The sequence below is a fragment of the Cariama cristata genome, unplaced genomic scaffold (assembly GCF_000690535.1).
Source record: "Cariama cristata isolate BGI_N322 unplaced genomic scaffold, ASM69053v1 scaffold3850, whole genome shotgun sequence".
Classification (NCBI taxonomy): Eukaryota; Metazoa; Chordata; class Aves; order Cariamiformes; family Cariamidae; genus Cariama; species Cariama cristata.
The window spans coordinates 63065-88663 of record NW_009592842.1 but is presented as its reverse complement, the minus strand read 5'-3'; the positions used below and the strand labels follow the sequence as shown (position 1 = coordinate 88663).

The 25599-nt window shown below is 36.4% G+C and overlaps 1 protein-coding gene across 1 annotated transcript in view; it reads left to right on the top strand.

Moving 5' to 3' along the window:
• TMTC2 (transmembrane and tetratricopeptide repeat containing 2) overlaps positions 1-21709 on the top strand; it is a 149651-nt gene extending 127942 nt beyond the window's left edge. The window contains exons 13-14 of the mRNA XM_009697670.1: positions 755-818; positions 21530-21709. Coding sequence (XP_009695972.1) covers positions 755-818; positions 21530-21709 — 244 coding nt within the window. The remainder of the gene's footprint in view (positions 1-754; positions 819-21529) is intronic.
• Positions 21710-25599: the final 3890 nt, after the last annotated feature.

Here is a 25599-nt window from a genome sequence, read left to right as displayed (position 1 = left end):
AGTCATTGTTACGTATTTACCATCTTTCTCGTGACGTGTATGTGATCAGCTGACATTCATTGGGCCAGTAGCCAAAATGAATATTTGGAGGGAAATTAAGGTGATGGAGACAAAAGAAGAGAGGAGTTTGAGAGAATAGATAAAAAGGGCCTGTTGAGACAAAAATGTGTTTGGATTTTTTGGCAACATATTGCATTTTCATTTGAAGGCATTAAACTGAAAACTCAGGAGAAGAAATAAAAATTAAACTAGTAGGACAATGTAGATGCCATATATATTAGTAAGGAAAAGAAAAAAGAGTTGAGCTGATAGTGCTTCAGGTACTCAGAAACTCATCTTATTCCCCTGGGATATGAGATCTAAGTTTAAATCCCCTCTCAGACTGATGTGAGTAAATGTTGAAGTCAGAACTGTCTTTTCTGAATGAATACCCTGAATCATGGAAACCTGTTTTTGAGAAATCATTGTATTCTGTGATTTTTTTTTTTTATTTTTTTATTTCCTGGAATGATAGTGTTCCTGGGGAGGCACAAAGAAAGGAACTGCATTATTGTATAATCTACAGCTTCATAATTTACTGTTAAAGTATGGCTAATTACAAAAAACAAGCCAGATTTCCTTCTGGGGAAGTCTGGTATGTCTCTGGTTTTGCTTTTTTTTTGTTTTGTTTTTAACTATGCTTCTTTAGGTATGATTTCTTTTTTAACCCAAGGAAAACGAGGTGTAACTCTATTGTTTTTTTCTATCTTGGTAGACAAGCCAGTCTCAATGAAGAAGCTGAGAAGTATTATGAAATGGCAGCAGGATTAAGACCTAATGTAAGTACCTTCTTAATGATATCCATTACTTAAATTGATGAACATGCTACAGTGCTGAACCTTTGTGTCGAGGAGAAACTTCTTGCTGGAGCATTTGATCCTTCAGCCTATATTATATATGTTGTTTTAATGGTGTATTATTGGATAGTCAGATAAAGCTGTTCATTTGTCAAACCAATCGCTCTCCTTTCAGGTTACCTCAGTGAAGTGTTCTAGCAACAAGTCTTACTTGGCTGACATACTTGGAAAAGATTTCTAGATTTAGATTTATTTATCCACCTTTAAATGTGTTAAGTTTGGAAAGCTCTCCTAATTCCGTCTATTTTCACTAGCAAAAGAGAATGACAGGCTATTCTGTGATCCACTGTTTAAGGCATTTTAAATAGTACATTTATGCTTTTCCTCTGTCATGAACTCCTGGCAAACGTTGTTCAACAGGTATTTACCTCTGAGGTTGTTGTATATTGACAAAGAAATGCTTATTCCTTGAAGAAGAAATATGTAGGAGTATGTGACAGACCCTTTTTAAGAAGAGCTCATTTCCAATTTTATTGCATCAGGAACTAAAGAAATAAAATATTTTCTTTTTACCATTTTTTACTCAATGTTATATTTCTTTTCAATTACCTTCACATTTTGGGAAAAAACATTCATGAATATAAATGGGGCAGAATTTATTTTAAATACCTAATACTTTTTCTATGAAATCAAATCTAGAACACATTACTGTCACAGAAGTCTATAGTGCCTAATTTGAGGATACAAGTTAGCAATTTCAGTTAAAAAAAAAAAAGAGAAAAAAAACAAGTAAAAAGAAAAATTAAAAAATACAGACTTAAACCAAAAGTTTTCAGACCTAAGAATCAAAAGCAACACCAGCTAAGACTCAAAACAAGCTAACAAGATGTAATCCCAAAAAACCAAAATAACTTATGCATATGAAATTATGGACTTTCACACCATCTCTTAAAAAAACCTCTCCAAAATCTATGTATTTCTTTAATTCATACTTTGTGAGATAACAACTTAGACTTCGTGTTTCCTTACGCTTTCAGATGCAACACTTCTTTTTTTTCCCCTGAGTGGATACCTTAATGCCTTAATGTTGAAAGAATTCCCTCAGTTGCCTGAAAGTTGGTACAGTTCCTCTTCTCTTTTCTGTGGTTCACTCTACTCTCGAAATGTTTCTCACAAACTCAGAAATATATTTATTCATATTTTAATATGTTTGTATACATGGGGTTTCTCTGAGAGCTCTGGAAGTAACTGAGGGCTTCTAGCTCATGGCAGTGGTGCTATAAAAGTTAGGTATTTCTAGATATTGCTGACAAGCTTTGCATTTTAAGATCAAAGTATCCTTTTTGCAGGATAAGATTATCAGAGCAGTTTATTATTGCAACTTCTAACTTTGATTAGTTTAAATGAAAATCTAATAGGTACTGCTATTCAGCTTTCTTTAAGAGATAATTTCACTTTTATGTTCAAGATGATAAATTTTAACTTTCTAGCTAAGCATAATATGCATATGGTTCATGACTTCTTAAAAATGTTTTAGTGATGCAGAGTGGGAAAGTTGTATCCATTTTCACTTCCAGCATCAACTGTTTGATGACTGTACAAGGGCAATCTCTCAAGAACAACGATAAAAATGGAAGTAGTCATACATACCTTTTTTCTTATTAACTCTCAAATTTACCATAGTAGTTTCAGAGTGGGAGGAAAAGAAGCCACTTGAGGAGGTTTTTTAGGCAGTATATATTGCAGACATGGTAAGACAGAAGCTCCCGATCTTTCCAAAGGAGTGTGGAATGCAAATTAGTGAAATCCTGTACACTTCATAGCTACAACTGTACTGGTAAATTAAATATGCCCAGGACTTCTCTCTAGCATTGATCCAGCCGGCGTCTCAGAGCGTATCCAGGTACTGTCTAAGAGACTGCAGGGGCCGAGTCCAGAGCTGTGCAGGAATCATCCTCACAGCCTGAAAATGCCTACAGTTTGATTTGTTATTTTGGGTATAGCTTATGTATCCTTTCACTGTCTTATGAATATAAAGCATCAGCAAAATTATGTGAGTCAAGATGCTAAAGAAATATCCTTAAGCAAAATATAGCGCTGAAGGATTTTCTTGTTTTGTATCCATCACTAATGATCTAGAAACATTTCTTTGTAGAAAATTCAAAATACTAGATGTATGAATGTGATGTAATGTACAGATGCATGCATGCATACTGTTCCACATATATATACACATCTCTGTATATATATATTTGTGTGCACCTGTTTAATATTAGTTGCGAAGAGGTCTGTTCCCAAGTTCCCTCTCAGTGACAATACTGTGGCAGCACTGAAGTCTCATTCTGTGTAATGGATCAGCCTTGTTCCTAGTACAATTAAGTGCTAAAAGCATCTGTTTAACAAGAACTTTCCCCCTTCTGGTGCTTGAGACAGTACCTATTGGCATTAGTGAATTATGGATCAGGATCCCAAGTAAACTCTCTCTCTGCTTTTTTTTCAGCATGATTTTATTTTTCTCCCATGGTTCCCCAGTCACTCCTTTAGATCCCAAGTTGAAGATTAATTTCTCTGTTACCAACTCCTTTCTTCTTCACTGTACCAAGACAACTAAATTATTGGTTATTCTTTAGAATTAGACCTGTGCCTGGCTCCTGAGAGATTTTCAGCTAATGCAGCCTGAAACAAAACTCAAATTTCCACTCTCTTGCATCCATTTCTTTACAAATATTACATATTGTATAATATCTGTAATATCACTACTATAAAATACCATCCTTAGCAGCATTTAACATCTTGAACATCATCTTTGCTTTTGGATACACCTCCATTCTGCAGAGTGTAAAAGAATTAGAACACTTTGGTACAGTAGCAGCACCAGCTGAAATGCAGCTTGGGTGCAAAGAAAAAACAAATCTGGCTAGCATTATTATTCCAGATTTAGACCTAACTGTCCTTTTAATAATGTTCATGATTGGCCTTATTTACAGTAGGTGTGTATTTATCCTCTATGAAAGTAATTAGCAGTTAAATTTCAGAAGAGCAGTATTTTCTGTAGAATATAGTGCTGCTGTGGGGATGGGAATCATTTATCTTAAACTTCACTGAAGAAGCAAGCATTCTCAAGATTATGTCTGTTTATTTCCAGCTAGGCTTCACAGACTTGACTTTCCTCTGGAGAGCCAAGGGGGAGAGAGGAGTCAAGGAAGCTGTTTGGGGAAGGAATCTACTTTTATTTGCTATGAAACATTTCTTACAGGACTCTCTTTTCCTCCTTCAACTCTATAGGTAACCTACAGAGATTAGCTTCCCTAGCCCCTGGATCTTTTTGAATGCTTTCCAGAAAATGTATTCCCATATTGTGTGTTTACCATGATCAAAACAAAATCATTTTAGAGCCTTCTCAGTGAGAAGCACATATGTATTTACTCTAGCTATGTTGGCTTGGATGTATGTTAATCACATTAGTCTAATTTTAGCAAGTTCAGTTGCATGAAGAAATCAAAGTGTAAGTTTCTTGGACAGCAAGATATTTATGCAGTAATTATTCTGAGTGGGAGTATTGCTGAGGAAAATCTGTATTCAGAGGTGGTTTCTAGGTGCCCTACATCTTGTAATGTTCACAAACCAGGAAATTGTTTTAACAAGTTGTTAGGCACTCTAAAATGTGAGCTTTAAGCTCACTTTGTTGTGGAAAAATCAGTCATCCAGAAACTCTCTTAAACTGGCATTCTTTACAAGAATGTGGATATTGACTTAAGCTTCAGCTTTTATTCAACTTTTAAGACATCATTTATGTAATAGAATTGCATTTCTAATTTTTTAAGTCTGAACTTGAAGCAGCCAATCTTTAAAAAGCTGCTCTAGAACCCCCACATATGGCCAATGGCTTTTGAGAAGAAAGGGCGCTTTGAAGTGTGACCTCAAGAGTATTAAATGAAAGAGAGCTCACCAGAGCCTTAAGACTTTGAGCCACCACCTTGAGCTGATTGGTTAGAAGCATTCCTCAAGGAGGTGCCACGACCTGCGAGTCCCTGCCATCCCGACCACATATTAGTGCTGCTTGCAATCTGGAGCTCATGACAGCTTTAAGCCCCATGTCATCGGCACATTGTCAGAAACAGCTGTTTCCACTCTACCACTTCAAAAGGGCTTGATTAAATCTCTTACTGTAACAACATACATAAAGACACACACATAGAATGAGGGGGAAAGGAGAAATGTACCTATAAGCAAAATAAATACAATTTCCACTAGATGGTTTAATCATAATGTGGGGGACTAAACCATTTCTTGACTTGAAGGGTTTATGTAATCAGTTAACACAATATCATATTAAAAAGCAGTTGCTACAAGTCCTCCTTTTATTTTTTTTTTCCCCAGTGCTGGAATACAGATTTCGTGTCAAAGACTCTAGGCTTGTAATAAGCTCTACCTCGAGCTGTCTAACAGTTGAAAGAAGAATGCTGGTGATTTCCAGATCATTGACTGTATTTTTATAGCCATCTTATAGATAACATGCTGTCAGTGCCTCCTTATGGGAAGTGTTCATAATATATGGGTTTTATTCATGGCAGGACCTCTAAAAATGAATATACTTCTGATAGTACATACGTCTTTAAAAAGTAAAGTAGATGTTGGATTTTGTCTTGAAACATATGTAACCAAGATCTGCTTTATTATGTGTATTTTCCTTAGGTGTTTCCATGCCAAATTTTCCTATTTGACTTTCTCCTAAACATTCAGGAATTCTGTCATGTAGCTTTACCAGGCTAGGAGTAATTGTGAGGTAGATGGCTTTAATACATTTTACCAGCTGTTATTGTCCTGTTATTGCCAGGGAAAATCTTCATAAAACTTTTAAGAGCTCCTGCTATGTTAATTCTGCAGCTGATGGTGGTAATGGATGGGTTAACAGTGATCCCTAAATTGTCTGCAGCTGATCCTCAATTGACAAAAAACTGTCAGTCTTCCATGCTTCACTGGATCCAATGTCATCCTCACACTGCTCCAGGGATATTGCTGATCCCTCTCCAGTGATGAATCTATTGCTCCTGCAGCTCTTTTGAACTGGTCTATCTGGTCCCTGTTACCCAAACCCAACTGGAGTCTCTTGCCATGGTACACCTGGTTTCCGGAGTGTAGTATGGATAAAGCTGACACAGCTCTAGAGGAACAGTACATACATGATTTTTACACCATGTATTATTGCCAGTAAAGCATGACACTTTCCAGTTGAGAATCCATGTTTTAAAATATTCTTCTGTCTGTTTACTTGTTTATTTAAAGTAATGAACATATGGCAATCTTTTATCTTTATGTTTTGGTGCCGTGGAACGACCACAGAGCTGTATTTTTAGGTAGTTAGCATCCAGCAGATTCCCCTGTTCAGCTGTCTTCCATAACTTGTGTCTGCTTTTACAGAAAATACAAAAGTGGGCCTTCAGGGGCAGGTGGAGCATTTGCTGATTGCCTGCCTGCCCTCCGAGCTGCTCCCAGCTTCTCCTGCCCTGTGTCAGGGCTGCACAGCTTCCCACTACCAGCACCAGCTGCTGCTAAGCCTCGCATTGTTTAAGGCTTCCTCTCAAGTGTGCCAAATTTTCCGCCTCAGTGACATGAATGGCTGTGGATTCTTTCCAGCCCAGCAGCACTCTTGGCCTCCTGAAAATGCCTCCTTTCTTTTGTCTGGGTGAAGGTGTGAGGAATAAGAAAACATCCCAGGATCCAGTTCTTCCTCTCTTCCTGCTCTGCTGCTTCCTGAAGACTGAACCGATTGTTATAGGGCATGCAGGACTTTTAGGGACTAAAAAGGGTACTGTGGCTTCCTAATAAGAAGATAGGCATGACTGATGTGAACTGTATTTCCAGATGGCATACTTTTAATAGTTTGACTTCAGACAGATACAGGGATGGGAGGCTTAGGCATGGATCAGCTCCACTGGGGGAGAAGATAGTGAAACACTCTTAGAGAAAAGAGAACACCGCGCTCTGATCTCGAAGGGATGAGAGAGCACTTTCTTGGTTACTGTGAGTTGGGTAGACTTTCCCTGTTGACAGGCAATAAAAGACTGACTCTGAGATTTGATATCAGAATAGCTGTGACATGTTTCAGCCTGCCCAGCAGAAGGCTGACCTAGCCTAAAGGTTGTGCAGAATGGAGAAATTCAAGAAAATTAATATTAACTGAATGCAAGCTGCCCTTCATTTCAGGTAGAAAGGCTCTTCAGTGTTTGCACAGAAATAGCAACACTTCTCCACGTAAAGAGTTTATCCATGCATGAACTCCCTCTGCCCCTCCTGGGCTGGAAAGCTTTCACAGAATCACAGACTGGTTGGGGCTGGAAGGGACCTCTGGAGATCATCCAGTCCAACCCCCCGCTAGAGCAGATTCACAGGAACACGTCCAGGTGGGTTTTGAATATCTCCAGAGAAGGAGATTTCACACCCTCTCTGGGCAGCCTGTGCCAGGGCTCTGCCACCCTCAAAGTAGAGAAGTTCTTCCTCAAATTCAGATGGAACTTCTTGAGTTTCAGCCTGTGCCCATTGCCCCTTAACCTGTTGCTTGGCACCACTTTTTAAATCAGTTTTCTGTTGCTGTTGTTGCTTCACCCTTTCCAGGTCCTTATACTCGGTTCATCCTTCTAGTCTGGGACTAAGTGCAAGGCAGATATGTTATCTCTGCCCAGATATTTGGGGAAAACCGTGTTTATTCTTTTGAACAAAAAGTGACATTTCTACATTTGCAATTACGTTTATTCATGGTCCTCCTAAATATTTTAAAGACACATTTAGGTTTTTTGTCATGCACATTTGTCGGCTTCAGGACAGGCTTGTGTACAGGCTGTTGTTCTGAATATTAAAGTATTCCTCCTTCAGCAGAGATTAGTGCCTCCCACCTTAAAAAAAACAATAAACAAAACAAACAAAAACCCCCATACAGCATTTCCCATCCCTATGATCTCCATCAGGGGACAAAGAAAGAACACAGGCTGTATGAAGGGGAATATTTACCTGTAATACTGAAGAACAATATCAGGATGAGTTGTATAATTTGAAAACCAATTTACTCAGCTGTGGAAAACACTGAATTTCCTTTGGGAAATGCATGAGAATATTTATAGCCTTACTCCAGAAAACTCTACGTGTGTTTTTTCATACATTGTAGCAGCTCTATAAAAGCAAATATTTGAACGTGCTTTTGGGTGGTTATAGAATACTTCAATCTGGTTCTCAATATTGTGATCCATTTTCATGTAAGATGCTTAGGAGAAAGTTGGAAATCATGTCATTACAGTTCTCAGCTTCAGTTTTGTGAGATTTAGATTATGGGGAGTTCATGTGTACTCTTCTGATTATACAAGCAGTTAAAAATGCAAATATCTGAGATCAATTGGCTCAGTGTAATTTGTGAGCTTTGGAACGGAATGAAAATGCTTTTAAGTTGCTGTTTATTTCCCATCTAGAATAATTTGTTGTACACTGATATCCTAATCAATACATAACTATTTTGTCTGTGCAAGTTCTAAGTGACTGAAATGAAAATACATTCGAGTTTCCTCTACTTACTTAGGTACTGCATTGCAGTAACACCATTGCCTTGTTTAGGGTTGCTTCTGTTTCTCCTGCATGTGAGAGGTAAATTGGGCTCTGTAGTTGCTGATTTCTTCCAGTGAAATTATGCAAGCAGCTATGAACTCTTCTTAGCATGAAGTTTTTCAAACAGTAAGCTGTATATCCAGAAACACTTGGCAAAGTAAGCGAGAAACTCGTTGTCATTGTAATTTGGAGTGCTTTTTGTTTCATTTTTAGCTATGAAAATGTTTACAAATTTCCCGTAAATATTAGTCCTTCTACAGTCTAATTATTGGCATAATATATTTTCTGAGTCATTCATTTCATGAACTGTAAAATGTATAGACATGCTTTTCTTTAATGGGGGGAACAAATGTCGGAAGTAAGCAACTATATACTAACTCCTTTTTTTAAATCTAATTAACCTTTAGATCTTCATTAAATCATCAATTACTCTTACCAAGAACTGTTGAAGCAGTAATTTTGTGCTTAACATGTAATTTGAGAGAAAGAAACTCTCTGATAATTCATGCACTATTCACTTAGGACATAGGTCATACAAGGTTTTCAGTATGTCTGGTCGCATTCCCTGGTGCTGCTTGGACCTGCTGATAAAGTTGTTTCTTCACAAAAAAAATACCCCAGAGTATTTTGTTTTATGCACCCATTTCCATTGTAGGTTCTGTTGCCCACAGTGTTCAAAATGTTCATGTGACTAAGTCTCCAAAAAGTAAAAGACCATGTTTTCACAAAAATCATACGTTTGTTGTTAGTTCAGTGGTGTTTCTTATGAAGTTATATCTATGATATGAGTTAATCACCCAAGTATTAAGGTTTACGTTCTGTTTTCTCTCCTTTCTCTCCAGTGACCTACCTAGATACAGAACACTGTTCTTCTGATCCCATTGAATGATTGTAATTCTCAATGGATAGGTCATAAATTCTCCAAAGAGAAGAAATTCTCATACCAAATAATGCATGAGCTATTTTATTGTCAAAACCTTGACTCAGAAATTTTGTAGGACTGTGCCTCAGTAAACATGAATGGAAATCTTAGTGTCTTCACATTTCTTTTTCTATTTTTTTATATGTATTTTCATTATGCAAATCTGAAATTTTATCTGGTATATAGATATGTTCAGTCCACCATCAAAATTACTTGAAGAAAAAAGAACATGAGGTCAGCTAGGCCTCTCTCCTGCAGATAGTGCAGATTTGTTTCATCTAGCATTTTAGTGTTTTTCACCAACATCTTTGTAGACAGATAATTTTTTTTCTATGATTACTTTTCAGTATGAAAATAACTATGCAACAGTTGTGCTTGTACTCAACTATGATGTTCATTTACTGAATAATTAAAAAAATAGGTTTGCGAAACTAATTAATAGGAAGTCATAGCCTAGATTTGTACTACTGGGTTAAAGGATGTGCTTTGGGATGATGGGAGGCAGTAGTTTGTAAAGATGCAGTCTCTTTGCTGAAACTGTGGAAGTGAAGGTGGTGTAAAATGGATAGACCTATGCACCTGATTGTGGTTGACAGTCTGATAGTAATATGGCAGGGGGTACTATGCTGCCTGCATCAGTTTCTGGAAAGAGCAAGATCGGCTTTGCCTTGTAGACGTAGCCCTCAGTGTCAATCAAAAATGAAGTGCCATGAAATATAGAACTCACAGCAGCAGATTAGCATTTCAGAAATTAAACCATCTGTTTGAACTCAATTAAAAGACAATCCAGCAAGGTTTTTCCTAGTGTTCTAGTGCTGATTCTGGAAACAATGCAATGAATTTATTATGCAAGTAGAACTGATAAGGAAGTGTTTTTAATGCTCATTAAATAAACCCAGCGACAGTACATTCTCATTAGGATGTTTTGCAATAACTTCCTAATTTTCTTCCTAATCTATAGTTCTGATATATTTCTCATTCTAGGAATGATTTTTAGTTGTGGATTGGCATATCCTATTAGATTATTTTTTTTTCCCCAAAAAGTTCTGGAGAACTTACATTTCTGTTTCTACAAGATGGTTTTGATGCAATTGGTATTCCCCCCCACCCTCCCACACCTCCGGGTATATCTAGGTGATTGTACGGAGGAAAAATACCCTACAATAAGGCTAGTTTTGGTCTGAGATCTGCCTGAGAACTGTATGTTTACAGACTGCTAGGAAGGGGATGAGTGGCAAGTGTCTGGCTGAAGAAATTTTCTTGAAATTTGTCTTTAAGAGTAACTTCAGTATCAGTTTGAATGTATTTTTCCCTGGGAAAGTTACGATCTAGAGCTCAGATGTCTGCTAATGAGAAGATGCAGTGAGGAGGGCGTGCACGGCTTTTCATTTCCCCCAGAGAACAGTCCCTTTTTATTGAGGTATTCTGAACCACTGGATGTTGGTCAGCTCTGCGTATTGCATTTACGTGACTCTATTTACCACAGTTAGTTTTACTGGAGAGCAAACAGACATTGGTGGGTACCTACCCTTTCGAAACATGTCTTCCATATAGTGAACAGCTCGATTACTAAGCTGAGGCAATCTTACTAACTCTTCAGGTGCTCCAGTAAAGATTGTCGTCCTGTAACAGTAAGTAACTTTAATCTGACATTATGGTTTGTAACAGTGCCAGTTGCCTCAGCATCTGGCTGCCTCAAACTTACTGAAAACAATTACAGCGAGAAAGAAAATAGAAATTTTTTCCAATATAACAACAGTAAAACCAAAAACCCACAATAAAACCCTAAATTAAATTCCATATGAAGGCTTGCTGTATGTCTCTTAGGTTCTGTGAGGTAAATGATTGGTGGAGTTTTATTGTAACTCAGTAGTTCTACTTCATTTCTTCACATTCTGACTGCATTTACACTTAAAATACACTTAAAATTATCAGACTTATAGTTTATCATTTTTGAAAGATCAATACGTGATCCTTCACTAATTCTGTTTGAAAAATTCTCTTCTGATAGCTGCATTGATGAAGTTTTTTGCTGATTAGTTCACAAATTGGGTGTTTTACCCATAATAGAGGAAGAAAATGCTTTCTGAACAGAGATTATGGAAATTGCACAGGAGGCAAACTTTTTGATTTGGGGATCAGAATAAGCTTTAACAAAAAGATTGCTGGTAGGTAGGACCCAAAGTTAATTTCTGTAGGATCCTGTGCTGTTTATATAGAATGGGTGTTATGTGTAGTGAAAATATGTAATGAGAAGGCAAATTAACCTGAGCCATTGACTACAGAACTGCATAGCGATTCTAGTGGCCCTGCGTTATAGTTTGCTCCAGTCACCAAGGGCTTTTTCTGGGGCAGTTTGGGGCAAGCATCTGGTTTCACTGAGTAGTTTTTGACATTGAATTTCAGAGGCGCAGGAACTGAACTTTGATTTCTTGGTGCCAGTCCTGCAAATATTAGTTGTCCTCTTGTGCCTTCAGAAATAATTAATTAAACCTTTTTAAAAAGGAAAATATTCACAGTGTTGCTTTGTGTGTCCATTTCTTAAAAACATAGTGTGAAGAATACTGAACTTTGATTTCTTGGTGCCAGTCCTGCAAATATTAGTTGTCCTCTTGTGCCTTCAGAAATAATTGATTAAACCATTTTAAACAACACAGTGTTGCTTTGTGTGTCCGTTTCTTAAAAACATAGTTTGAAGAATACAGAAAGCTTCTATTCGATAAACAGCAGTTACTGGCTTATGCGGTATCAAGTGCAACCTTTCAGAGTAGGACATGTAGATCTACCACTGAACATGTGTTGCTGTTATTGATATTAATTACTTACAAAGCACTGTAAACATAGAGTATCAAGTGCAACCTTTCAGAGTAGGACGTGTAGATCTACCACTGAACATGTCTTGCTGTTATAGATATATTACAAAGCACTGTAAACATACATGTCACTAATCAGATATGGTAAATAAGGCTGCCCTACCAGAAAGTAATTTTATTTTTTTTACAAGACACAACCTTGTAAAAGCCTAGCAAGTAATTAGTGCCCAGTGGTCTTACTACTAATGCTCAAAAGACCAAATTTTAGAAACTACAGCCTTAAAATCTTTAAGCTACAAGAATCAAAATTAAATACTTGTGCTTACTCTGGAAGTTAATAATTTTAGTATGTACTGTAGATTTAATTGCTAAATACTATATAGGGAACACCTGCAGGTTGCTCGCTGCCAAAAGTAAGGCATGAATTCTTATGATTACACAGAGCACTGTAATTCAGCACTTTGCAAAGGAGCAGCAGTATGTGCCTCTCTTCTCAGCTGCTCTCATAATCCATGGGTAAAACCAAAGTCAAGACAGAGCATGGGCATAACCTTTTTGCACTATGCAACAACTATGGAAGTGATAGGAATCAGATGAAAAAGGACAAAGGTGAAGAAGAAAAAGATTGAAATGCAAATACTTTCCATGCAGAAATTTCAGAAAAGAAAATATTTATGAACAAGATTTTTTCAAGCATTTTCAGTTGTGTCTACTCTGTAACGAAAGTGTAGTTCCTTGAATGGTACATCATCTCAAGAGTTTTGTTCTTTATCTGCAAAGTTATGGAGTTAGTTTTTATTTGCAAAATTGCCTTGGTAGCTTTTCCACATGCTGAAGTTACATTTTTTGACCAATTTGAAAATACCTTCAGACTCTATTGATAAACCATGTTATTATGGAAATTGTATCACTTCATATGTCAGACTTCAATTATACTTTCCTGCCAGTGAAATTATTATCAATAAAGGAATAATGATTGATTCTGTTGGCTAGGGAAAGTTAACCAAAAGAAAGCAGGTCAATAGAGGGGTGGAATGAAGGCTGAAATTAATCCTAAAGAATCCTATAATGCCTCATAATCTCCTAGTGTTTTCTTTTTTCGTGTTTCTGTAATGCTCTAATATCACACGTTTTGTGTGGGCTGTCTTAATAGTGGTTGTGCATGATATAAGCTTTGAACAAATTAGCAACATTCTCATTCTTTGTGCTCAAGTTGCATAACGGTTTACACAATGTGCCTGAAAGCTGTACCTTACAACTGCAAATACCTAAATAGTTTTGGAAAACAGACAGCAATTTCAGTATTAAGCTAGTTCTCGGGCATTTAGTTCAGCTGACTACACATGTCAGCCAAAGGTGCAAAGCCTTATTTGACACTTAACATTTATCTGAATGTCTTGAGTCAAAATACTGGAAATCTTCTGATTTTTGACATTCCCCTCGAACTTCATTAAATTTTCAAGGCCAGAAATGAACACTACTTCTTTCTGAAATTTCAGTAGTTGGCTATTCTACTCAAAAACTGGAAACTCTAATGCAGTACTTTATATGCCTGTGACTAGCATCTTGAAAAACTACTGGGTACTGTGGTATTTGATCTACTCTCTGGATACTGATGTGTTTGATCAGTATCTGGGCAAAAATAGACAGATGATGCATTCATTCTCAGCAGGCATTTTTATTTTCCAATGATGTTTTATTTGATTGAAAAAAATGAACTGTTTTAAATGCTAGTAGTGTATACTGTGAGTATAATTGTGGTCATAATCTTAGATGATCTGTAAATTAGAGTTTTCTCTGAAGATTAGCCAGTTTTGATTGTGTTAATATGGACAGCTATTCTAATCAGCCCTGCATGTGTGCTGCTGGGTGAAGGAGTGTATATTCTTTTAACATTTTACATTTCTTTTAAATTAAAAATGGGGTTTATCGTTGAGCAGTAACACGAAGCCATTTATTTTTCTGGTTTCAAAGGTCTAGAAAGAAAGTGCATGCAAAAATGCATTTACTCACATCCTGAATTTCATTTTAAAAAACTCCTTCTTAATAGGACAAAATTTTGAGAGATTTTGAGCAATTTCTATTTGTCAGTGTGGTAGTACAGATGACATTTCTGTTTGGCAAGTTTCTCACTTGCTGGGAGTACTGACTTCCTAGTTAGCATGCAGCGTAATTGTGTTAGATGAGGTAAAGGAGTTGTTAAATGTTTTATACCATACTTGTAGCTATGTATTAAAATTATCAAATTGTAGATGCCAGAGCACAGCTGGATTTCTATAAACAAAAATTAAGTAATTTGAAGTTTTTTAATGAAATCCTAAAGTGGTAGGAAAACTGGATAAGATTATCATATCCTGTACTGATGACAACATTTGAGCTGGAAAGCTAAGAAGTTTAATTAGAAACACTTTAAGGCCTGGAAAATGTTGATTTATTTTTTTTTTTTTTAAATAACCATAATATTAAATACTCATAACGTATGTTCCTGTTTAGCTTTTATTATGGTAATACAAGTATATTATCTAAAAATGTCCATCGCGGTTTCTGTATAAACTGAGAGTGATTACTAGGAGGTTTTTTAAGCATAAATCAAAGCAATTGATGCATGGCCATTGGGGGAAAAAACCTAGATACACAGAAATTACAAATGTAAGTACATTTTTGTGGGAATTTTTCAGCTGTTGTTATGATCTGTGGCCTTTACCAGTTGTAACACATGCTTTTGTTAACTTGCTGATATATAAAACAGTATACTCTGAATTTATATAGAGGGCAATGGTAGATAGCTTTTCAGCAGCAAGATGTAACATATATCTATATATGCTTGTTTGGTTTTGGATAACTATGTTTTTAAAACTCTGAGTAGTCTCTGAAGGTTAAGATGAAAAAAATGTTGAGGAACAAATCTCCACTGGCTGAAGAACATTGATGCTAAAATGTCCCCTGTTGATGTGATAATTTGAGAAAAAAAGTAGACTGCTTGATGCTGCCTTCCCATGCCAAGTCTAGAACTCTTCCCTGACTCACAGCTGTGGGTTTCCTTAATGATGCCAAATCTACAAGCAAACTGAATAATTTCACGGTATGCTTGTGGATAAAAACTCCCATATCTACCACCCATAAATATAAAAAAAAAAAATTATAAAAACTCCTTCATTCACTTTTTAATTTCTGGTTTTAAATGTACATATTCTGCAGTTTGCAGTTTTAGACAGGATAGTCTCCAGTGTTTGAAAGCACACAAGATTAGATGCAAACAACTTCCATGTATATTCTCCTTTCACCAGGCAGGTTAAAGTGTTGTCTGCCTTTACCACCCATAAATATAAAAAAAAAAAATTATAAAAACTCCTTCATTCACTTTTTAATTTCTGGTTTTAAATGTACATATTCTGCAGTTTGCAGTTTTAGACAGGATAGTCTCCAGTGTTTGAAAGCACACAAGATTAGATGCAAACAACTTCCATGTATATTCTCCTTTCACCAGGCAGGTTAAAGTGTTGTCTGCCTTGAACGTCCAGATGAGAGTGTCCAAATGTAAAATAATAAAAAAAAGTTATAAAAATTTACATGACCTAATGTTTCTGTAGTATCATCAGTTGTTAAGGTGACTGGGTATTAACTCATGCTGTTCTTCTGCCTTATTAACTTGATATATTAACTTGATATATTCTCCTAACCTGAAACTATTACATCAATAGTATTCAACAGAAACTGTGTTTTTCCTATCATCTACTTTATTTTTTATGTGTTTTCTTTTTTGATGTCCTTTTTATTCTGGAGGATGTTCATCTTCCCTGGACATTGATAATTTATTAGTTTGGTGAACAAAATATGAATAGAACACTAATTAAGTATCTTTCTGTTTAATGGCGTAGTAGTAAATAATAACTACGGTTGTTCTCTATCAGTGTTAGCAACGTAGTGCTCTGAAAGATGATAGCTGAATCCAAGGATCCACTCCCCTCTAAAGCAGAGGCTTGCCGTTACTTAGATTTATATAGCTATGCATGTTAGTCAGTCTTAAGGTAATTGGATACGGGACGCAGGCTCCCTTTTCAGCAGAGACATTTAGATCCATTTCTAACTAATACAACCATGGAAACTGTGCTCTTCGCAATGTTTATTCAAATTAGTACTTGCAGGGAGAATGTTTTTCTCTCCATTTCCCCTCTTCACTATTTAAGCTGAAAGCTGTTGTCGACACAAAAGCATACTTACTGAAATTGTTCATGAGCATACTTGCAATTTAAATAATGTACTTAACTGTCATAAAGGAAAAGTTGCAGAGTATTCTTCCATTTTAAGAGTTCGCAAAGATACTGATTTTTTTGTTTTCCAGCAAAACTTTGCTATCTGGGCTGATGACGCAGGAAATCCCTCTGAACTCTGAATTTTATGCTTTTTTATTCTCTCATCTTAGCCAGCTTACTGGAGATTAGTGTCTTAGTTGTGATTCATGGGCTGTTTGGAACAAAATACCAGACATGGCGTATGCAAACTGCAGTTCTTAAACAGCATTGTAGCATAGAGAACCAGGTAGAAACATCAGTGTCTGGAAAGAATAAGTGGCACTTGGCTTATCTGGCAACACTAGGTTGCTCCTATAAAAAGATCTGCTTCCGTGTGTCACTGCTGAATTTACGGTGTTGTCAATGTATGGCATTGGAGAGCAAGGTCCAGTTGGCAGCAACCATCTTGCTGCACGTCCCTCCCCTGCCTCTCCTTCTACCTTCTCCGCCCGCCCTCATGCTTTGAAGTAGTACGCTTACATCTTGGGGCAACTCCTAAGTCATGGTTTTACTCGAAAGTTGTGAGATCTGTCAAAAGCAAGTGCCACCCTTGAAATGATTCTGTTGTCCACAGTTATCTTTAGTGATAAAAAAAGGAGCTGTTGACATTTTGATTGCTTCAGAAAATACTATGCTGTGCTACAGCAATAGCACCGGTAATAAAAGTTCAAGTGAAAATTCTTGCTATCACTGTAGGAAGATAACAAAGGCATGACAGCACATTATCCTGTGGTCACTGATAAGATGAAACAGTCCACCGTGCTTGGCTCTTGTTCTTGGTGAGCCATTCTACAACTGATACTGTGCTGCTTCACTACTCAGTCATTGTACCTCCTATGTATCTTCAGTTATCAAAGAGTAATATCTGAATTCTTCACCCATATTTAACTAGAAGTGCTGGGATGAAATATTCCCATGTGAATGACATTTTGTGTCCTTCTTTAAGTATGGGCTTTACTCAACAGGAACCCTCAAAAGAACAAGTGCCCTTAATTGCACCGTTTTAAAACAAAACACTTAGCCTCTGTGTTTCTGATGGGTTGGCCATGCTGATTACGGTGTCCTTTAAACAGTCCTGGGGTTGTTTTGAAACATCTACAAGATGACACACTGCAGTAATTCATTAAGAGCAAGATGAATATTGGCAACATCTTTTCAGTGACCTTTTAAAATGGCTAAGTGAGAAGTAGCTTGCACTTGTGATTCTACTGGAGTAAAAACTGGCATGATTTTCCTTATAAGTACCCTGGCAGCAACAAAATGCAATTTGGTCTCAGAACCTGCCACCCTGGCCTCTGTGGTGTTGAGCAGAGAAAGTCATCTGTAAGCAGAGCTTTGAGGAAAACGATTTAAGCTTTCATTGCTTGCCTTTGGGCTGCTCTTTGCTCGTACTTGTCTGCCATGCAAGAGGTGTTTCTGAGCAAGGTTAAGTGTTTGTGTGTTTGTTTCTCTTTCCATAGCTTCTTAGGCATATGTATGAGTAAACTTGTCATCTTCTGTTTGGGACCATTCTTCTGATGTGACATTTGCTATACGTGGAGCCAGAGATGATGAATAAGGAAACAGTTCATCTTCTGTGTCGTCATGATTCGTTCTGTTTGTGGTCCAATACTGTACTTGGTTCCATTAGTGTAATCCTGAAATACTACTCAGAATTATTTTGAATTATTTGGAGATTTCATGGTTCTCTAATTTTAGAGAGGGTTTTAGTTTACATTAAAATTTTTGCATGCCCCAAGGCTCTCCTTTTATTTTGGTAGTACAGAGAAAGTTTGAAAGAATTGTCATCAATGTAAACCAAAAAACAGCTCAGGCGACTAAATGCATGCCTTTTGCTATTCCATTATTCATTAACTACTCTGTTATTCCTCTCTCCACCTTCTCACGAGCACCTCCCCTCTCCCCCCCAAAAAAACCACGAAGGAAACAAGCACACCACGATAAAAATGCTAATAAAGAGAATAATTCCCAATAGACCATAAAAGACAGCATTTATAACCCTGATAGAAATGCCAGTCAGCTTTTTTTTGATGTAAAGCATCTGTCTCCGAAAGGAAATGAAGGCAGGCCTGTTTCTCCTTTCCAGTCTCTGAAGTAGTAGGTGGTGTCATTTGTTAGACAGTGCTACAAGTCCCATGTTATTGCACTGGTAGCTGCCGACTGCCTTTGTTAACGTACTGAAAAGTTTTATCAGCTGTCTTTAATAAGAAGAAAAACTGTAGCAAATGTCTCTCTCTCTCTTGTCCTCAGACCATCATTTAGAGCTGTCAGAGAGCGATGGCACTCATGTAAAATCTTGCAGTCACCCAAAATTTTTGTGACTGTTACAATAAACCATAGATATTGGGGTGGTTGATACCCTAGAAAGTTAGGGAGCAGTCTTTCCAAAATCCTGTGCACTTGCTCATTTGAAACATGAAGGAGTGAACTTTCAGCACTACCTGAAACGTGTTATCGGTTCACAATTTCGATGGAGACATTTGTTTAGAGCATTAATGGCCTAAAATTTGTTGGGTCTCCAGGAAATCAGGAATGATGTGTAGAAGTTGGAAAATCTCAAGTTCAGGTAAAACGCATGCAGTTTGTTCTTTTTCTGGATGTTTTTGTTGTTTGCTCTTGTGAAATGATATATCAAATTAAAGACATGATGGCAGAAGAGTTTTCTTAGCTAGGCGTATAGTCTTATATCTATGATGTTCTTTAGAGTACTTGATTAGTACCATATATGCTATATTTTCAGGGGCATGTGAAGGAAATGGAGAGGGATTCTGGGAACCATATGAGACAACTCTGTTACTTCCCACACAATAAGTTTGTGGATGCTGTGGAATTAGCCCTGAGCACATTTTAACGTGTGTCTTATTTAATATGAGTGTTTCTAAGTTTAAGGTTTTTTAATCCTTATCCATTGTAAGCTTTGTCTAGATGCAAACGTACACACATAGTTATATTTCAAGTGAGAAGACGGTTCTGTGTCAATAACTGTGCTCTTGAAAAAAACTGTTTGATTCATAAACTCTCATTAGACAAATAAGGAGCATGATTAGTGGGAATGGACCATCCTACTCATGATATGAGAAAATTCTCTTAAACAATCTTGTCTAAAAATAAATGAATAAATAAAATATGTAGATATTTAGACAGTCATCCATATACAGTAGAGCTGTTTTCTGATCATTCTTCACTTAGATCACTTCAATTAGCACCCAGAACATCTGTAATCAAGGAGTATGTTCGTCCATTATAAAACAGTATGCAAGATTGGCACTGCGACGGTGGAACTGTGGTAGTGTGGCTGCCAATATGTGTTGTCCATAGCAAAGGTTACATTTCAGGGGCTTAGATTTCCTTATCTGTACAGAATATGACTGAAGAGGGAATTTTGGAGAGTATTTAACTGGGAAAATGTTATAAAATCCAGCTGGGTTTGGGTTTTTTTTTCTATTTTTAGTAGAACGAAGTAGCTGATTTAAGGGTGGTGGAAATAGTCTGTCGGGGTAAAGCAAGAAAAATTAAATCTAAAAATAACATCTTCAGATTCCACTGCATTAGCATTATGATATTTACAATAGGGAGGGCTAAACTCATTTTATTTTGCTTAATCTTGAAACTCCATTAGCCAGTTCCTCTGAAAATTTGATCTGTTGCAGTTCTGAATGAGTTTTTGTGATGCATGTGTTAATAGGTGAAAAGAAGCAAGAAGAAAGCTGAAAAAATATGAAATATTTGTAGGATATAAAACTACAGAATTTTCTGAACATTTTCACCACAAAATTTAGGTTTTGGACACAAGAATTATGGGGTTTTTTTTAAAGCTTGATTCAGAAGGATAAGAGTAACGAGTTTCATTTGCTAGTGGAGAGTTTCGGAACATAAGTAAGTCTTCCTCATCCTAGTGACTTCCTATTACCACATCAGTCTGGGAGACCAACTCTAGTGCATATTTTACTGGCCTTCTGCCTACCATATTTTCCTGAAGTTATTGTCACTGAAGGGCTTCTAAAGCATACCAGCACCCCCACACAGTAGTCTGAAGCTGAGTTTCCATGTGGCTTCAGATTTTGAGTATTGCATTTTGATCAGAACACTGGTGAGTGATGGCTTGAAACACTTATCCTTTGAGGAAAAACTACATGACTTCAAAAGTGAGTGTTCCTAAAGCTCCTTGGAAACAGTAGTTACCTGAGGGGGAAAACCACAGAACTTTATGTAGTATTTTTTCCCCTTTTTCTTTGAAATGCAAGGTACTGGTTTGGCAAATTAGACTGTTCTCTTCAGCTTCATAAATCCGCTTTTCTGCCCTTGTAATATTTGTTAACTCCAGTAACCAGGCATGTTTAATTATCATGAACTACCTATTATTTCATAATGGAATAATCTGAAGATGAAAAAATTAAAAACAAGAAACATTTTTATCTTAGATAAAGATGGAAAAATTGTTAGTAATGTAAGAAGCTTTTTAGTGGATTTGTTACAAAACTTTCACATCTTTGGTATTAAAATAGCATGTGTTTCCACCACTGTTTATTTTATTCAGTCATTCATTAAGAAATAATTGCCACAGCCTCAATATAAATGGATATCCTAGGACCCCTGAACATCCTTAGGATCTGAGAACAGATTGTATTTTCTACTAGTTTTAATTATGACAAAGAGAAAAAAGGGATGAGTTCCAATCTGTTAACTATTCCCAATGATTATAAACTCTTTATTGGCAATGGGTTGAATTAAAATTAAATTCCTGTCTTTAATCCATTCTTGGATTACTTTAATTTTCTCTTGGAAACTGTGCTATGCCGACATTACCACATGTAAAGCTTTGAGTTCTGTGTTTTCTCATTAAAGGGAGAGATCTGTGTCTGTAGACACCAGAGCCTGCCCTGTTTAAAGCAAAAAGTGTACAGCAGCTGTTCAGAAACTTTTTCTTGTTATCTCTATTAACTTAAATTGCTAAATTGCTTCCGTGAAAAGTCTGCAAACATAAGGGAATAATTTGTTTAAGTGGAAGAAGATTGTCTGAAAAGAAAAATTGAAAATATTCCTAATATTTCTCCTCTTTTTTTTTTGTACCAGTATCCAGCTGCCCTGATGAATCTTGGAGCCATTCTCCATCTGAATGGTAAACTGAAAGAGGCTGAAGAAAACTACCTCCTTGCTCTTCAACTTAAACCTGATGATGTCATCACTCAGTCCAATCTTCGCAAATTGTGGAATATCATGGAGAAACAAGGTTTGAAGACATCCAAAACATGATGAAAACTCTGAACTTTTTTTCTTAAATTGATTAAAACTATGAACTAGAACTTCCACACAGTTGTCCAATCAGAGAACTCATTGGACTTGACTGCAAGGAGCAGAGGTCTTAATTGCTGCTAGGAGAAGCTTTTCTGCTTTATTGGCGTAAGGTTTTTTGCTAGATAAATAGAAAAAGGGAGACTTTGAGATATTCATGAAGGACTTGTTACCCCACAAAAATATTTAGAAACATAACACTTGAGAGAAGGTGTTTTCACATATTTGATAAATCATTGCAAATCCCATATTGCTCACTTTTGGGTGGGTACTTGAAATGTATACTGTCATAGAGATACTAAGGGAAAATTGTACAGTATACACTAAGCCATATGGGAGTAAAAGTGATAATAGTAGGTTAAAGTATTTTGCTGATACTGTAACTCATTAAAATGTGTACTAAATCCAGCGTGTTTGCAGTTTGTCTTAATGCTGCTGTATCTCACTTTAGGACCGCTTGCTTACCAATTTCACAGCTTATATGGCTAATTTTTGTCAAACCTGTCACTTGTGATTAGATGACAGCATTCAAAATTGTTTGCTGAGAACATGCATATTATTTCAGCTTGTTAAGTTCTAATGCAGTTTTCTTGAGTTACTAGACAGAATGAGCAAGGAACTGCCCATATTCTACATCAGATGTGTATGTAGAGTGGTAAAAAAAAATGAAAAAAAGTCCAGAGATGTGATTTAGCAATACAAGCAAGACTGATGTTTGCCCCGATATCAAATGAGTGTGGTCAGACTGTCATCTTAAGAAAAAAAATAGTAATTGGTATTATAGAACAACGTGTTTGATTCTCTTTACATTGCTGTCAGATAAGACCAACTTTAAACTGGACTCTGCATACAATACAATATTTTTGCAATAACTCAACCAAGTGAGATTTGAAAATGTTAGTGCTTGGACATGCTACAAATGAGACTTCATGAGCAACTTAGAGAAAAGGGAATGTTATACTTTGGTAAGGCTAGCAAATAACTGAAGGGACTGGATTAGATCACGCTTAAATCAGTGTAGATCAAGAAAAATCTATAAAGGTGGTTGCCAGTTACTTTTCACAGTGGTGGTGTTTTAAAAAATATTACCTATTCAGATTCTAACCAAATATTAGCATTCTGTTTGTATTCTGAGATGTGTGCTAGCGGCAGAACTGTCAAATATCTAAATATGCTTTTGGTGAGATTCAATTTATTTCTGCTTCAGAATGATTTGGCCTAGTTACTGTTTTAGTCTTCAGTTTTTAAATGTAAAAATAATTTATTTTAAATTGCAGTGTATTGAAGCTTTAGTCAGTTTTTTCCAGGCCATTTGTTAACTGCTTTCTTTCTTTGGAATAAGTATTATTGCTTGTAAGAAAATTTACTATTTCATTTAATGACCTGTTGGTATCTGCTTCAGTGTTCTTTTCATAATGGTAGATATGATGTTAAAGTGGTAGAGCACCTTGAACTGAAGCTTCTTCAGGATCTTCTGTTAAAAACTCTTTATTACTGAAAAAGAGTTTGGAGATTTTTTTTGCGTTTTAACTGTTGAGCACCATTCCAACAAAACTGTAGAGAAAAATACTTTGCTGTATTTATTTATTTATTACTTGACTGCAGCAACGTTACTTGCCATTAACACAACAGTCTGTAAGTGTTGCTATTTCTTTTATTTGGTTTTCCTTGCATTTTTTGTGGTTAGTGTGTGTACACTATTGAGTTATAACAATTGAGTTATACTCTACCTTCTTGGTCATTCGCCCCTTACACTTGGAATTTAAATCTGTATGGAAATAGATTGAGGAGTAGCTGTTTCAAAGTCAGTATAGTAAAAAAATTATAGTAGTGTGTGGTTCCTTTTGTTTCCTCTTGCTCGTTAAAATACCCTAAGTTGCTAAGTTTACAACTGGCCAACCAGAAGGGCCAGAGGGGAAAGACTGTTTGGTTTTGTGGAGTGTGTCAAGTTTTTCTCAAATAATGTTATGGCTCGAAAAGCAAAATTGAAGGGTCAAAAGTCGAGTTTCTACTTTGTCATTGAAACCAGTGTTAGAATACAATAGCTTGAACTTATTCTCCTGCTTTACAGACTTTCTGCAAAAAGTATAGAAATAAATTAGATAGTAAGTATAACTGAACTCAGTATAAAACTGTGGTATCCTGCAGCTTTATTTGCTCAACAGCCATCAAACTTCGATGGCTTCTTGGTCTTAACCATTCGCTATGTTATTTGTCTCCTTCAACTTGTACTCATTCTTGTTTAGTTATTTTTATTCATTGCACAAAAGGGGAAAAAGGGGAGCACTCCTGTCATGCAGTGTCATGCTTGCATTGATAACTGGTTTTGTTTGTTTCTTTAAAAAAAAAAAAGAAAAGAAAGAAAAAAGGACTAGCTTAAATTTAACAAGAATGTCCCTGAATACATTTTTTAATATACGTCTGGGCTTGATAACTTTCTTCTTTCAGGATAAATTTAAAACACGTTTAAAATATGTCTCTCTGCTCAGGGATTTATGGTGGATTATTGCAGACAGTGCTAAAAAAATTAAAAGAGCACAAGACAAGTTTACTAAATTAAAATTTTATTTTTTGAAAAACTGTTATTTGTATAAATTATCAGATTTGTAGGCTTTCCTTTTTGTAGAAATAATTGTTTATGTGCCAGATAAGAGAATTTCAATTTTGTTTTCAATAATAAAGCATTGATAACTAATACACTGTGCATTCCTTTATCTGTTAATCTAACAACACTTTTTAAAAAAAATTATTCTAATTTATTGAGTTATATTGAGTGGTTTACGTATGGGAAAACTCTATAGTGTAAGCAGAGTACATCCTGTCACAGCTGGCTTTCTTCTATACTCTATTGCTCTATATCTAAGCTGATATTTTCAAAATGGTTCTCTGGAAGCATTTTTTCATGTTTCTACTCACTAAATCTAGCCAAAGGGGTACGGTAACTATTATATTTGATTGTTATTTCTAAACTCTATGGGAATAAAAACTGACGAATAAGATACATTTATAAATTATTTTTATATTGACATCCAAACATGATGTCAGTAAAAATACTTCTGAAACGTGTAATTGGCTAAAAAAGCTGGAAAGAAGACTTCACTTAGGTACATGGTCTTTTTAGCATCTGAGATCACCTTTCTCTCGTGCTGCAATGTTCACATGATCAGCTTCAAATCTGCTGCCTTCCTGCACGGGAGATGTTATGAAGTAGCAGGATTCTTTGACCTTTTGGTTTTCTCTTAATCTTGTACGGAGAGGACCTTCTTAGCTCAGTGGACCTAACACTAATATTCTCATACCTTCCTAGTTCTGTTGCATTTAGGTTCCTATGCATTGACAGATTTACTCTACAGTTGAAAAACATTGATGGGCATGAGCAGAGCACTAGAGAGGTTTTGGGTCACTGACTTCCAAATTCAGCTGTCATGCCTTATTTTTATCAAAGGTCACGCCTCACCTTCAGACGTGGTCATTTGTTGCCTAAGTAGGTTTTACTGAAATGGCAGATGATGAATACTAAGTATGCAAAAAATAATCTGATCTGTTTCACTCCTTTCTCATGGAAATAGTCTAAACATGTGCTTGAACTCCTGCTCTGGCATCTTATCCCTAAACCCTTCTCTGAGATCCTGTCCTGTCTGCCTTGTGTTGTGCTTCTGATGTTTCTGTTCTTCCAAGCGTCACACTTTTCGGGCAGCAGATAGCTGATACATCTCCATTTCTGATGGAGGCGCACAGCAGCTCTGCGTCTTATACAGGCCCATCGGAACTTGCTCTCTGCAGCTGGCACAGATGGCTGTATTACTTCTGGGATTTGAACTAGTATAAAGGTAAGGCACTAAATTATTCTC